Genomic DNA, 16,619 nt, shown 5'->3' on the forward strand with positions numbered 1-16,619 from the left:
TGTCTACCCTTACTATGTTAATGGTTAATAATGTTTATTTTACTCTTTTACATGAGTTGGTCACGTTAGAGGAGTCGTGTAATTTGATATAATACACACATTTATACGACAAGATTCGCAAGTTGCAGAATTATAGATAAACAATATAGGTACATCGAAGGAGGGGGAATATGAAACTATATGCAACCAATTATTTTTCAATAAGACTTGAATAGAAAGATTATGAAATGATATACAAAAATCAAACTTTGTGCAGAATGAGCTGATGGGTTTTGCACCAAGATAATAATAATAAGACTTGAAACTATGGAGGACATGTGAAGAAATGATTCATAATCATCTTGATTATGCTGTGTTAAGTAAAGGTAAAGAAGAAATGGTTGATGAATAGAAGATTAGGTTGTGTTGTTTTGTATTTCTCTTGTGTTTGATGCAGCCAAATTGATGAAATTAAGATTAGGTTGCAAATTAATTAATCCCTCTTAACAACAAGTGTTGGGTTGAATTTTATTACTTAGTTAAGGAAAATGCTAACTAGTCCTTAATTAATCCCTCTTAACAAATCTTGTTCTAAGGTTTCCATCATCATCTTTCCATAGTTAATGTCAATGCAAGATCGGGTGATGGGGGTACGTTAATTCACTACTAAAAAAACAAAAATTAGTGAGGAAAAATGTAAAATCCCTCTCTAATTCCGTCACTAAATTTTGCGACTAAGGAATCTGTGAGGAATTTGATTTTTTCCATCACTAATTTCCCTCGCTAATTTTGCTTTTTCTAGTAGTGATTGTGTAATTGGTGGTTAGAATTATGGGCAGATAAAGGAATTTAAATACAGGCCAAATTTAAAGAGCATAATTTGAAGAAAAATAATAATTTATTGGACTAATTTTTTTGTTAGTAAAATAAATTCATGATTAATCAACAAGTATAATCAACATTATTGATCGGTTGGGTTGAACTGTAAACTATTATTTCGACTATGAATGAGGTAAATGTTTGATATATATTCAACAACTTAAAGTTAGGATGGAGGATATTATGTCATTATGTCGAGATATTGTGTACTTTGGATCGCTGATCCTTTGTTGTTTTTTATGCTCCCTTGAACTCTCTAAAAAGTGATATTAAAGCTCTTGTTCGACTTTGTGAAAGAACGGAAGTGAGATCCTAATATTCGATGATTGGCAACACCATTGGTGTGAGATAGCATATGTGGAAGAATCACACTCACAACAAGAAACTCGAAACAAATTAAAAATGGGTTTTGTAATAAAAAAATCAAACAAAAAAATATATTTACATACATGAATAGATAACAAAAGAATTGAAAAAACCTTTGTTTGTTTATGAGCATTCGAGACATAAGATTTGTGTTATGAGAGTTTTTTAATCTATATAATAAATCAAAGGTAAGTTATATTTGGTCTCTTATCTTTGTTTTAAAATGGAATAAATTTGTATTTATATATATTAGATAATGGGTAGTTGAAATATTCGTTTATTTTATCTTTGGATATCAATTAAGGTATTTGTCTCGTGCCAGTGACGGATTTTATACACGGTTATTCATGGATGCAGATATTTTTATCATCCCATACATAGTTGACAATAATAATATGACTTTGAAAAATAAATGAATATTTGAAAATAAAAACAAATTAAAATATAAAACAAAGTATAAGAACCCAAATTAAAATATATAAAACTAATTTGATAAAATTATATTATGATAAACATATATATGATGATAAATTGTATTGTCTTCTATAGGGATCCAACTTTTCCAAAGTGAGTCATTCATTAAAGTTAATAATATCAATCATTAATTAAAAAAAAATAAAAATGTTAAGACCTCTCTTTCACTCATCGAGGATGGGTGGTTTTAGGTCATTTTTTGATCTAGAATCACCCCCTTTGTATCTTTTTTCCCCCTTTATTTCGATCTAAATAAGTGATTTTTACACATATCAAGTTTTTTCTTTTGTTTTTTTCGTGATTTCGTCGTCTGAGTGCAGCGTTATGTTGTTCGTCGTCTTGTGTGGCGTTGTGTGAATTCGTGTCTTGTTGCGGTGTTCTTTGATTCATATTGAAATATCAACTTCAATGAATCATCGATTCAATCAATGATTTGGGCATCAACGTTGCATATTTGGAAGCATGTGTGTTCTGGTGATTTTGTTTTTATCATATTACTTGTAGGCATTTTATCGTTGCATGCTATTAACTTGAATGCTATGAATTTGTGAGAGGCTTTTTAAATCTCAACCATCTATTTGTAATTTAATGGTTGATAACTATTCTCACCATTCTCATATGATATTTCCTCTCTCTCTATAAAAAATATTAATTGTTCTAAATTTTCATATAATATTAAAACCTTTCCTTTTTGAGAAAATATTATATTCTTTCCTTACATACAAAATTGAATAACTTTAAAAGTAATAAAGTTATAAAATAAAAAAAATTAAACAAAGTCAAATTTATGCTTTATTATTTTCTAATGAATCAAAGTAAAACTTTTTACTAGAGTCATTAATAAAACATTGTTTTGCATATAAAATAACAAATAAATTATTTAACAAAAATATTACATTAATGTTGATAATTTAAAAACAATAATGATTTGAAATATTTTACGGTCATTTGCATATGAAATACCAATATATAATATAAACACTACATTAATTTTTGAAGGGAGAAACACTACATCAATGTTGATATTTTTAAAATAATTATGATTTTCAAAATTTTATCATATTGACTTTCTCATACCGGTACATAAAATTTTGCTTTCGCAAATTTAGGCAATAAATAAAATATGCATTAGACAGATTCCAAATAGTTAACATATGTTTGCATATAAATAATATAAATATTTAATAGAAACATTTTATTAAATATTTTTAATACAGAAGAGAAACAATACAAATGACATAGTGCTTGAGTAAAATAAAAATTTAGGCAAAATGAATTTCATCAAAAAGTTTAGAACATTCAATGATATTTTTGAAAAAAATTATTTAATGATAAATAAATTTTTTCGTAGATAGACGAAATAACAATAACAATTTGAAACACACAAAAACAAACAAGTTGAAGTTTGGTACTTGATATAAAATGTATTTAATCATAAATGACACTTAATATGAATGCTTTAGTACTCTAAATTTTTGTTGGAATTGTTTAAAAAAAAAAGAAATTTGTTGGTATGAAACATTAAAAAAAATTGTTGGTAATATGTAACATTTTTCTGACAAATGATAATATGCAACATCTAATTATTGAATGTGGTATTATTATTTTTTATATTTGAATATTTTAAAATAAATTTAAGTTTTGAATTAATTTTTTCCATGTCACTTTTTTTTTTATATTGAATAAATATACGAATATATTTATTTATTTTTGAATTGATATCTTCTACACATAATCACATAGACTTATTTGTTGAACCGAGTAAGACCGTTATAGATGATCAAATATATCAAGAGCCTTAACATTCTCGATAAGTTTGAAAAGATCTATTATCATCTTATCCTCATATCCATGAATGACTATTTATCTATTGTTGTTCTTATCCTCTCTACCATCTATTATTGTTCTCATGGCAACTTTTGGTGTATCAGTCAAATTATACATTTTTTAAATAATTATACATTTTTTTATCAAGTAGTCTAGTGACTAGAGCTCACACAATTAAATTGTGGAGAAATGAAGTGTCCGGGATTCGAACCCCGACCTCTGCATATAAAATACAATATGCCTACCAACTAAACTAAATTCACGGAAATAAATTATACATTTTAATATCTATAATATATGACGTCACAAATGACATAAGAAAATACGATTAATATCTATAATATATGACATCACAAATGAGAAGAAATGATGACATAAGCAAATACCATAAGCATGATCTATTACAAGACAAACTCCACCGATAAACCTTGTTTTTTTTTTTTTGGTGGTGGCCGGACTTTGAACCATAAACCTTGCATATTTTATAAATTGTTTTTAACAACTGAGCTAAACTCACGAGTACATAAACCTTTTTATTTCATCACATCAATTTGTGAAATCCTAAATACTACCTAGCTACCTTCATTCTCCAATATGGCCACAATGAAGCCATTGGTAACAGACCTTGTTTCCACCCTTGATCATGTCCCTTCAAATTTTATCAGACCCATTGGTGATCGTCCAGATCTTCAACTTCAATTCACCACCACAGATTCTATTCCTACCATTGATCTTCAAGGCCTTGATGCATCAAATCGTTCTGAAATCATCCAAAAGATTGCACATGCATGTCGAAATTATGGTTTTTTTCAAGTATATTCATCATCAAATCAAAAACTTGTTTATTTTTTTTAGCTCTAAATAGCCTAGCACGAAAATCATACGCATAGTTCTTGAAAGTGGAAAATTGCGAGTTTGAAACTCAACCTAACATATGAAATGTTTACAACTTTTTATTATTTCATCTGCACTTACGAAACCACTTGTTCTTTATTATCTTACGAGTATTATAATAATTTAAAATTTATTCACATGAAGAGTATTGCTAACAACAAACATTTTAACATACACTTTCTAATCAATTATAAAATATAATAATTGCCACACTCTAATACACACCACATCAGTTTAATTTCAAATTAAATCTAAACTCTTTATAATTGTTGCACCATGAAGTTGTAGGGGATCTAATTTTGTTTTGATATATATTTGATTGTTATTCTATTTTTTTTTTTAAGATTGTGAATCATGGAGTTCCAGAGGAGGTTATAAATAACATGATGAGTGTGTCAAAAGAATTCTTCAATTTACCAGAAAGTGAAAGAATGAAGAATTACTCAGATGATCCATTAAAGACAACTAGACTTTCCACTAGTTTCAATGTGAAGACCGAGAAAGTTTCAAATTGGAGAGACTACTTGAGACTTCATTGTCATCCTCTTGAAGATTATGTTCATGAATGGCCTGCCAACCCACCTTCTTTCAGGTACAAAAATATACATAAAATCATTTTTCTTATTAAAAATATATATAATCAATGGTTTAAATAATTTTTTACAAATACAATTATATATGTGTAATATAGGGTTTTTATGAGATCCAAAATAATATCTTTTTGGCATTTGTAATACAATCTATACCGTCACATGAAAATTGTTGAAATTTGGTCTAACTCATACTTACAAAACTGTTTTGTACGACGACCATAACTTCAATCCTTACACATGATAGTTTTTTCACAATGTTTTATTATATTTTTCTAATTATTTCAAATTACTATTCAAAATTTTAATTTATTTGGGATGTTTAGAGAGGATGTAGCAGAGTATAGCAGACAATTGAGAAGGCTAGCATTGAGATTGCTTGATGCAATATCAGAAAGTTTAGGTTTGGAAAAGGATTACATAAACAACACACTTGGCAAACATGGACAACACATGGCTATTAACTACTACCCTCCATGTCCTGAACCAGACCTAACTTATGGTTTGCCAGCACATGCTGACCCAAATGTCATTACCATTTTGTTGCAAAATGATGTGGCTGGTTTGCAAGTCCTTAAGGATGGTAAATGGGTAACTATTAACCCTGTTCCTAATACCTTCATTGTCAATATTGGTGACCAAATTCAGGTAATTCAGTCAAAACTCAAACTTCAATTTTAATTTTCTTTTTTTCCTTTTAAAATAGGTGACCATATTCGTTGAACGCTGCCCCTATAAGCTGTAACGTTCATGTCAGCTGAGTCATGTTTACGGGGATTCGAGTATATAGTTTTTAGTAGTACATGCTTGTTGCATCATACATATGTCAATCCAAATTATTCTTCCAAATCAAAAAGAATATTAAATTTAACTTAACATCGGAAAGGTACTAATTTGCCGCCTCAGATTCACGTGATATTTGCCGTATATTATAAGAACAATTAATAAAAAAAACAAAATCAACATTTCTTATAATTTATTCATAAATAACTTATATATGATACATGCATGTTGGTGTGGATTTGAAATAGGTGATAAGCAATGATAGGTACAAGAGTGTGCTACATCGAGCATTGGTAAATAGTGAGAAAGAGAGGATGTCCATTCCAACGTTCTACTGTCCATCACCAGATGCAATCATAAGACCAGCTCCTCAACTCATAGACAATTATCATACTGTTCAATACAAAGAGTTTGAATACAATGAATACTACAACAAATTCTGGAATAGAGGACTTTCAAAAGAAACATGTGTGGACATGTTCAAGGTTTAGATTTGTAGTAGTTTCTAGATTTCATCTCCTTTTGAAGTGAAGGCACATGAACAATATGAACTTTTGATGAAATGTCTTAGTTTTTTAATTTTAATAATAGATCCTTTTGGACTTGAGTTGAATAAAAATATATTTTCATATGATTTGCATGTATTGATTAATTAATACACAAGATCATTTTAATTTTTTGCATTTTCTTAATTTTTTCTAGTAAAATAAAAGAAATCATCATTTTTGTCAACTTATTCAAGATTATTATTTTATTAAAAAAATATAAATATAATATAGAGAGATCTTTCAAAAGGACAGAATCACACCAACAAAACTAGGGGCAGGGATGATCAACGAGCAGATGGCGAAAAACCAGCGGAAACCACCAAAAAAACAAGCGTAACGCTCACCGGAGAAGTTCCAACGAGGTAGTTACGGTAGCCGGAGAAGTACATTTACAAAGCTATTTTATTTGACATGTACAATTAATTTCATAGAAGTCGAACAAACTCATCTAACATAATAACAGGCACAAAGAAAATAGTTTTTTTTTTTTTTTTTTTTTATCAAAGCACTAAAATATAAAAGACAGGAGATGTCTGAACCAATACAACAAAGTCAGAAAGAAAAACTAGATCTATCACTATAAAATAAAGATCATAAGGGAAGAGGTCCACCATTGTACGAAAAAGCTAAGCAGATTACAAGACTTCTCAAAGAAATTTAATACAAAAGTAGTGAGATATTCCTATATATTGTTTTGCAAATGAACTAACTATTCAGTAGCTGTCGAGACAACTTTGGAGTTACACTTTTGAGCACGGGTCCTCATTCCGGCTGAGTTAAAGCTAGCAGGCCTCACTTTGTTCATGTGCTTCTTCTTCTCTTTCTCTGCCTTAGTGCTCTCAGATAGACTTGGATAATGTTGCTCAAAGTCTGATATGAGGTCTTCAACATTGTCCTCTTCCACCTCAATTCTCTTGTCATGGCTGAGAGAGTCCTCCATCACCTCTTCTACTTCATCCCCCCAAAATTTGGAAAGAATCTGCACACTCTTTAGGGCTGCAGCAGAATGGAGAGAGGATTTGGAAGTAGAAATCAAGATTTGGCTTGAAGGGAGCTTGTCACTTGTCAAACTAGCATAGTTGGTAGTTACAGGTTGAGGCATAGTAGCAGTTGCATACATAGATGGTGTTGCAGGATGATGAAGGGGAGTAACAGGTGCAGGTAAACTAGTTTGTGATAGCAGAGGGGTGCAGCCCAAGTAGCAACCTTAACTGGATCGCAAGCCTTAGAGGTAGACACAGAAGTAACACTGGGGAATGAGAGCCTCCCAGCTAATTTACTCTGAAAATTAAGGAGAGAAGGTGGTCCGGGGAATGACGGCCTCCCAGAACCCTCCTTGTCCGACTGAGTGTGATTAAGAAGCACAGTGTCTAAGGGCCTTGTTTCAATAGAAAGAGGTGCCTTAAGACTTGTGTCTGTCCTCACACTCGCATGCTCTAATGGAAGACCCACAAATTCACTCTGATTAACAGTCATCTGTTCTGCAGAAGAATCAGTGTTCAGAATATCAAAGGAATTATGCAGAGAAACAAGTTCAGATTACTTGTCTAGAACTGATAGATTTTCAGGTTCAGCAGAATTGGATGTATGAAAAGTGATAACCTCAACAGTTGGCTCATCAGGAGCAATCTCAGGAGAATCAATAACTTGAATTGCAGGACCAGTTTTACCAATAGATTTTGCAGCGAGTTGCACAGGTTTCTTGTTGGACAGATTGGTCCAGTTTTGTTTCTTAATCACCATACCATACAAAGAAATTAGTTCACTACATAGGAAATATGATATTTTCACGTGTATTTGTCAATGTTAGGATAAAGTACGGATTTTTTTTTCTTCTTCTAATTACATCCCAAAAATATTTAGTTACACAAAAATTTAATGATGATACTAAATTATCACATCATCTCTTACAAACATCTGTGGATATATGACCAATCTATATTAAAGATTAAAGATTAAATCACACGATTTTTATACTCTATTGCATCGATAAAAGAGTTTGTGTTTTTAAGGATGATTTTGTGAGTTTTCATTTCTTTATATGTGTCTTTTTTCTGAATATTCAAATCGTACAAGAATGCCTCGTTGGAATTCTTATTTTGGATTGTACGTTGATAGACCCACAAGTGTACGAGATTGCCGTCGTAATAAGAATAATATCAAATCCATATGAACTTATGAATCTCAATGGTACCTTTTCTCTTAAGTTACGCAATTGAAAAATATTTTTGATTTTGTAAGATGAATAATTGAAGTTGATTTAAAATATGCAAATGATTTAAAACACCAAACTCATGGAGTTCATTACTACAACAAACATTCCAAATCCTTTTTTTTTTTTTTTTTTGCCTTGGTAAGACAAGCCTTAGGATGAGAAAATCTCTAATATATATCAATTAATCTATCTCTATCTTTGAAGTACGGGCGGGTACTCCAATTTGCAAAACGTACCTGTACCGGGTACTCCGCAGGTACTGGTACTCGTACAGTACGCACCCATGATGTACCAATTTTTTTGTTTTGTTTTTAAACTTTGATACGGTTACGGTACGGCGGTGGTGCTCTCAGGGTACGCATAACCATTTTTTTTTTTTGAGAAAATGAGGCTTTTCATGAGAATTAATAGCAATTATAGTTTTTATTTTTTTTTATTTTTATAAACTCAAACGTTTCAAGAGCCACAACAACATTTACTAAACAAGAACGTGGGATATTATTGGTGGAGATGAGAATTAATAGCTGATATTCTTGAAGTTGCTAGTCTTTCTTTGGATGAACCTGCCATGGGGGAAGCTAGTCTTTTTACTGAAGATGAGGAACGAAATAGTGATATTGACACTGTTGGAGTGTGATTTTTCTATTCATGCATAGATATTAAGTTTTATCATGTACTTTAGTTTTTCAATTTGGATGTTTTAGGGTTATAATTTTTTTTGGTTCAATTTTTGTCGTCATTTCACTACTACATATATGAGATTTAGTAAAACATGAAAAATGTAACTAAATCAAAACCAAATGTTACTATTTAGATCTTGTAACATTTGATAAATGTTAGGTGAAGTCCGTGTTACTAAATGATTTTAGTAACACTTGAGAGTCTTACTCGCAACACTTAAAAACTGTTACCTATTTTGTAGCTAATTTGCAGCAAATCTCTAGCAGACAAATTTAGGTGCAATGGAAGCAAATTTTGTTGCATATATGTTACTAATTAGTGGATGCATGTGTTGATCAATCAGTAAAACATTGAGATATTTAGTTTCAAATATTTCAACAAGCTAAAATTGATTGATAATGAAAATATCAAATACATTATATATCAATGGAAATACAAATTGGGTAGTTACCACCCTAATTTAAGCAAATCAAACAAGTTTAATTCAAATGACATTGAAACACATCTTATGTCAACCACAAAGAATCGGCTTAATTGCACTTTTGGACACCTATCTTTCAAAAAGTTGCGGTTATGGACTCATAACTAATTTAAATACAAAACAGCCCCCTATGTTTTGATTCTTTGGCAGTTTTGGACCCCCAAGGAAAAAAAAAAAAAAAAAGACACGTGGCACCTCACTTAGGGTGCCACGTCAGCATCGATCGAGTCAACAATGGACTGGGGGTCCAAAACTGCCAAACAATCAAAACATAGGGGGCTGTTTTGTATTTAAATTAGTTAGGGGTCCATAACCGCAACTTTTAAAAAGATAGGGGTCCAAAAGTGCAATTAAGTCCAAAGAATCTCTGACCAGCCCTACAAAAGAGTGCATCTCCCCTAAACTTGCAGCAACCATAAGTGCAAACTATGCCCAGCAGCACGTATAGTTTGAACTTGTGATTTTGACGTGTCTACAAGAAGTATTCTTTGTCTCTCTGTTTCAAACACATCAAACCAGCGACAAAGATATGCAAAATTTGAGTCAGTTGGGCTGCCATTAAGTAACAAGAAAACAAAATTTTGTCCAAAGCTATGACATCTAGTAGTGTTAGGCAACAAAATTAATCCCTGGCCTATATGTAATCCTATTCATGTTAAATGTAAGCACTCAAACACAGAGTCAACACTAAAATCAAATGCTACTGAAAGACTTCAAAGATATGCGCTATTTTAATCCATTTAACAAAAATGCAGCCACTCTCAACCTAATATATATCGACCAAATTAAATGCAACATGCTAGTATTTGATTCCAAATTAAATGAAATTGGCAATGTCGCAACTACAATCTCTACCTAAACTATGTTTGATTCCACTACTTCAGATTGCCATGTTAACATATTTATACATTATAATAGCACACTCCCCATGGATACTGCAAAATAAGACGAAGAGTGCTAAAAGCAATTTGAAAGGGATCAATGCAACCATACAAACAAAAGTGTGTATCAAGGTAGATTGAAAGCCTTAGTGCTTGATTGGATATGCGTTAGTGTTCACCAAACGTAACTTTGCGGGATAACCGAGGCAAAGCGACCGTGATTTTAAGAAGTTAGGAAAGCAAGCTTTTGCAGTAACGCGGTTTGTTGTCGTGAAACGTGAGTTTCCCACGCATATATACAAACAAATACTTAGACAAACCGTTCTTATTAAAAATATATATTTCATTACATTCTTTAATGATATAATTCCCACTTAACGAAATAATAACACATCACCACAGGAATAAAGACCACAGAAGGACATGCAAAGCTACAGGACATCAAGGCCAAATTACCGTTTGAGTCAAGATACCATATATGATAAAAAGAACTAAAATTTCATGTTTCAAATCTTTACGGGATACATGTATTTCTGAATTGAGACAACAAAACAACTAGAATTGTATGGGTAAAATCTAACAACATGCAAGCAGAACTAAACTCAAATTAATTCTTAGAGTTAAAAATAACGCATTCAATTTATCAAAGATCACACAAAAACTTGAGAGCACAATTAAATTGCGAATGAAATTCACTTTTACATGCCAAGAGCCTATTATAGTTCTCTCAGAGTTGGTACCCCACATACAAATTATATTTTATACACTTAATTTGATAATATGTTGACTTGACATCTAGAACATTTTCATTTGATTTTATCGTGTCCGGCTTGTTATAACATTGACATTAGAATAGAACAAAAGGAAATTTGAAAGAAAGAGAAAAACACTTTTGGATTAACAAAGTCCATTATAAAATTGCAGCCTAAAATAATTTTGAGAATTTAAAATTGAAGCATAGAGAAGAAATTAAAGGTAGAGTGCAGAAAGAGACCTTTGAAATCCCATCCAACACCGAAACCTCAACCAACACAAAAAACTGCAAAAACAATTGCAATAGAGAAAAAAGAAAAAAGAAAAAAAAAAGAATAAAAACACATGTGATTTTTAGAGAGAGGGTTGTTTTAAAAGTTGTCAAAAAGTGATCGTACAAATATCATTTCTCATCGAGTAATACTTTTACAGGTGCACTTAAAAATAATTGAAAATAAGTCATGTGTGTAACACTTTTTTACAATTGTCACATGAAATATAATTTCCTCATGCTATTTTATTTTGAATTAAAATAAAAAAATAAAATCCTATCGTACTCGTACCTTTGTTTTTTGAGAAATGTCGTATCATGTACCTGTACCTGCACCCGCGCAACACATATCTCTAGTAAATAAAAGAATGTCTCATCAACATGGCTCTCAATTCCCATGGTTTCCATGACGGCCCAAACCATTTAAGACCGATTACCCATTTTATATGAAAAGTTCACAGGCTTCTCATGCTTTGAATCTTTTGTCTAGTCTTATATTTCCAGCAACTAACATTAACTATTCGTTTATCGGTAGTTGCATGATATTTTGAATAAGGATAATAGTGCTAAATTAGGTTGTTGAATCCCCTTAACAAAAGAAAAAAAAAAAAAAAAAAAAAAAAAAAAGAGATTGTGGAAAGTTTATCATATAATTACTTTCCACGATCTTAACACAAAAAATACTATTCACTCATCATAATGATGAGCATACCTAAATAAAATACAAAAAAACAAGTAAGAAAACAACAACTTTATTAAAAAGCAGTGCAAAGTTTAGAAGAGTTTCTCTGCTGAAGTGTGTTCCAAAACCAAAGTAACCAAGTCTAGATATAGCCTAGGCACTACTAAACTCGCTTATTAGTTAGTGATTAAAAGGATTATGAATAGAATATACACATGATTATCCAAGTGCTAAAAAAACAACAAAATTTAAGTCCACAAACTATTAGAAGGGTAGCATGAGGTTACAGTTGGTCGTAACAACCATAACTTGTATGGTCTTGATCATTTGACTTCCTTGATTCTTTGGTGACGGTTTTGAAACTAAGTCGCTTAGGTCTTAGGTTAGTCAACAAGACTTCAACATTTGAAGGATTTAGCAAATTTTTGTACCATTACTTCATATTTCTCTTGCAATACTTACTTATTCAAGACAAAAAGAAAATGTGGTAAAATGCAAATGAAGTTAAATAAAAACATTTATTTACTAAATAAAACATGACTAAAAACATAGTCAAATATTGAGTTACCAAATTCCTCCATGCTTGAAACATTGTTTGTGCTCAAGAAATTAGCTTAGGTAGAAAGAATTTTGAAGACAAGGATTACACACGTGACAAGATAATAGATATCCAAATGTATGTTCAAATATTGGGAAGGTTTTAACAAACAAGGGGTCATCGCCCTACGTTCCAAATTAGACTCTTAGGCTCCCTTAAGTTACATGTCCTCAAGATTTTGGGCACTCAACTTTTCAGATGATTTAATTTCTCTTAATTATCTCAAATATCAAGTTATTCCAAGATTATTTGATCATAATCTTATTTTCTTATCATTTCTCTTGCGAAAACTTACATAAATAGAGAACACTTCTTTATCAAATTTAGATTTCTTTTTGTTGCCAAAAGTTGTTTAATTTTGAAATGCCAATATAGGCTTTTTGAAACTCATTTTTCTTGAGAATCATTTAGATTTGTTAGGCATATGAGGATCATATAGTGGAGAGATGATGATGGTTGAAGATGAATATGTGGAGAGAGAATTGAGTTCTGTCGATGATGAAGATCAATGTGGAGGGTGAATGGGTGATGAAGAAGAAGAAGATGATGAAGAAAAAGAAGAAGGTTTTGAATGGTTCATGTGCTATTGTGTGACTGTGCAAATATGATATGTTGAGTGAATGTGTTTGTCTTGTGACGGATTTGCATGTTATCAATGTGATTATGAATTGTCGATGTGTTTTGCTTTCATATGATTTGAGAGTGAATATATGAAATGCATGTTGATTTATGAGATCTTGTTTCACATGATTTGGAATAAATATTTGAACTTCTAGTTGAGGCATGTTATTATTACTAGATATGTTGAATTATTGAGTTAACAATATATGTTTATGTCCTCGTGAACTTAACTCGGTTGATAGGGACAATGCATAATATATACAAGGTCCGGGTTCAAATTCCGACCACCGTAAAAAAAAAAAAAAATGCTCATGCAATTCATAGTATGTGTTAGTTAGTTGACATGCACGGGGTGTGTACTACTGTAAAGGAATCCACCTTAATCCTACAAGATTTATTGAGTCTTGGTTGCTCGAACATTGTGAAGGATTTACCTCAGATGTGTCATAATGGAGACCACTTAATTGCACGACCATTATTGAGGGTTTACCTCAAATGTGTCAATATGGGGGATCATGAATTTCTTTACGTCAGATGTGTCATATTTTCCATTTAACAATATATAAAACTCTGGTTTAAATATTTGTGGCGCTCACGATCCTTTGAAAATTTAAATAGGGACATCTTGCCCTTTTTTTCTTTAAAAATATCAGTAGAAAACAAGTTTTGAAAATCCAACATTGGTAGGACATTTCATAAAATAATTTATTCACAAAGAAAACATCAAAGCATGATTACAAAGTTTTAAATTTAGTCATAGCTAAGTTACGAGTCTTACAATTCAACTAGGTTATTGGAGTGATGTAGTGTTAGGAGAGATCATTGTTCAACCCCCTTCTGATTTTGAAGCAAATTAACATTCAGGGCTGTTTTTGATAGTATATGACATATCCAAATGTTACTGTTGGAAATCTAAATGTCAATATTGCTCATGATGTTAAGGTATAGAAGACTTTTTTTTTTTGGTCAAGAGGTATAGAATACTTTATTGAAGGATTGAAATGCCAAAAAAATTATAGTAGGGTTAATGTCTTGGTGCCCATGAGATTGGTTATGATCTCATTCTGAAGTACATCTATCATTTTGAAGTCCTTTTTAGCACTTGGTGTTATTAAGATCCATGTTTCTTGGATATATATGCATTTGTAATATCCAATTCTAAAGAACACTAAAAAAAAACTTGTTAGATAACAACATGGATCATAATCATAAAAACATCACGATTATACAAGTACAAATGTACGTAGAATTCCTACATAAATATCACTTTGTAGGTGGATGGACGTTGAAGGTGTTCTTATATTTATTATAACACTTTGAAGTAAACGAAAAAATGTTTTAGCAATGTTCTTCTATGGCCGACTTTTCTTTTGTTTTAGCAATGTTTATTTATTTATTTTTTGACAAAAATGTTTATATGAGTATATATATGAAAAGGACATGCTAAAAAAATATATAGATAACGATTTATATTTTCCAAATTTGGTACGTAGTTGGATCGTTTACTTTTGCTTCCTTCTCGTCACACAATGCGAATGCTAATAATAAATAGAAAACTTGATTTCCTTTTTTAAAACAATATATAGAAAACTCGATTTATATTTTCCAAATTTGGTACCTACTTGGATCGTTTACTTTTGCTTCCTTCTCGTCACAATGCAAAGCAAAGTCAAATTTGAGATTAATACCCCCTTCCAAAAATGTACATATTATAATATTATTTCTTAGCAATTAAGACAAAACTTATCCCGTGAGCATAGCTCAGTTGATAGGGATATTGCATGCATATTATATGTAGGGGTCGAAGTTCGAACGTCAAACACTTCACTTCTCCAGATTAAAATATGTGAGCTCTAGCCACTAACTATTTGACAAAAAAACTTATAATAAAATAAATAGAATAATTATTATCAAATTGTATTCACTTGTCATTTGTTAATTCTCATTGTCATAAGCATAAAATAGAAAATAATACTCCCTCCATTCAATAATAAGTGAACCATTTGCAAAAAAAAAAAATTGTCCCACAAAAATTGACTCATAATATTAATTACATTTTTCCAATTATAACTCTAATTAATATAACGTTCACCACTTTCAAAAAAATATATTTTCCTTCGCATTGTCCTCGTGAGCTTAGCTCAGTTGGTAAGGACAAGACTCTATTCTCCTATCATCCTTTCACTACCACCATCCTCCTCAACACTGACCACCATTAATCCCCTCTTCTTCATCTCTTCTTTTCGTGTACCTTCTCTCCCGTCTTCCATCATCCTCCTCACCTCCATCCAATAGTAACCACCATATGTCTATTCTCTCTTAGATCTAGATCTCACGTCGTCGACAACATCCTCTTCTCCATCTGTTGCCAGAGATCCGTTCAACCACCGTCTGAGACATATCATCTTCCGTTCTGGACCCTCCACCGCTGGCGACATTCACACCACCACCTCCTACTGTCTTTCTTTCATTCATTCTAGATTTCTTATTCATCTGTCTTTCTTTGATTCCATTTGTGTTGATCTGAGTTGCATTCAATTATTGGTGACAACGAGTTTAGTTGTGACGACAAGTACAGTGATGTCGAGAATAAATGTTGTGATAGAGATGAGACTAAGAGACGAGGAGGGAGATACGAAGTTGATCTATCTCACCATTGACGATGGCGAAGGCGAAGGGAAGAGGAGAAGGAGTGGCCACCGAGTTGCAGAGACGGTGGTGGTGCGAAAGAGAAAAGATCTATCTCTTTCACTTATACAATTTTTCTTAATATGTGTGAAATGACAAAAGGCTCACTTATAATGGGACGGAGGAATTAATAAAATGATAGCTTGAGTGGTTAATGAGTTCCTTTTAGAACGAATCGTTAGAGAATTTAAGATCTATTTGAAATAATTTTTAGTCAAACTTTACTTGTTTTTCGATCAAACTTAGAATTAATATGACTCATTTTCTCTGAAAATCGGAGAATTAACATAAATAAATAAATAATAATAATTTGAGAGTAACAGACATAAAATTAATTAGATTATATGATTGAAAAAACTAGTTAAAATGATATTAAAAACTAAAAGTGATAATAATTTCAATTTTATT

At 31.3% G+C, this 16,619-nt stretch overlaps 1 protein-coding gene across 1 annotated transcript; it reads left to right on the forward strand.

Moving 5' to 3' along the window:
• Window positions 1-4,045: 4,045 nt before the first annotated feature.
• LOC25500602 (protein DMR6-LIKE OXYGENASE 2) lies at window positions 4,046-6,405 on the forward strand. Its single transcript, XM_013589079.3, has 4 exons — window positions 4,046-4,338; window positions 4,764-5,011; window positions 5,336-5,657; window positions 6,041-6,405. The coding sequence occupies exons 1-4, from the start codon at window positions 4,120-4,122 to the stop codon at window positions 6,281-6,283; spliced, it is 1,032 nt and encodes a 343-aa protein (XP_013444533.1). The 5' UTR covers window positions 4,046-4,119; the 3' UTR covers window positions 6,284-6,405.
• Window positions 6,406-16,619: the final 10,214 nt, after the last annotated feature.

This window comes from Medicago truncatula, chromosome 8, assembly GCF_003473485.1.
Source record: "Medicago truncatula cultivar Jemalong A17 chromosome 8, MtrunA17r5.0-ANR, whole genome shotgun sequence".
Lineage (NCBI taxonomy): Eukaryota > Viridiplantae > Streptophyta > Magnoliopsida > Fabales > Fabaceae > Medicago > Medicago truncatula.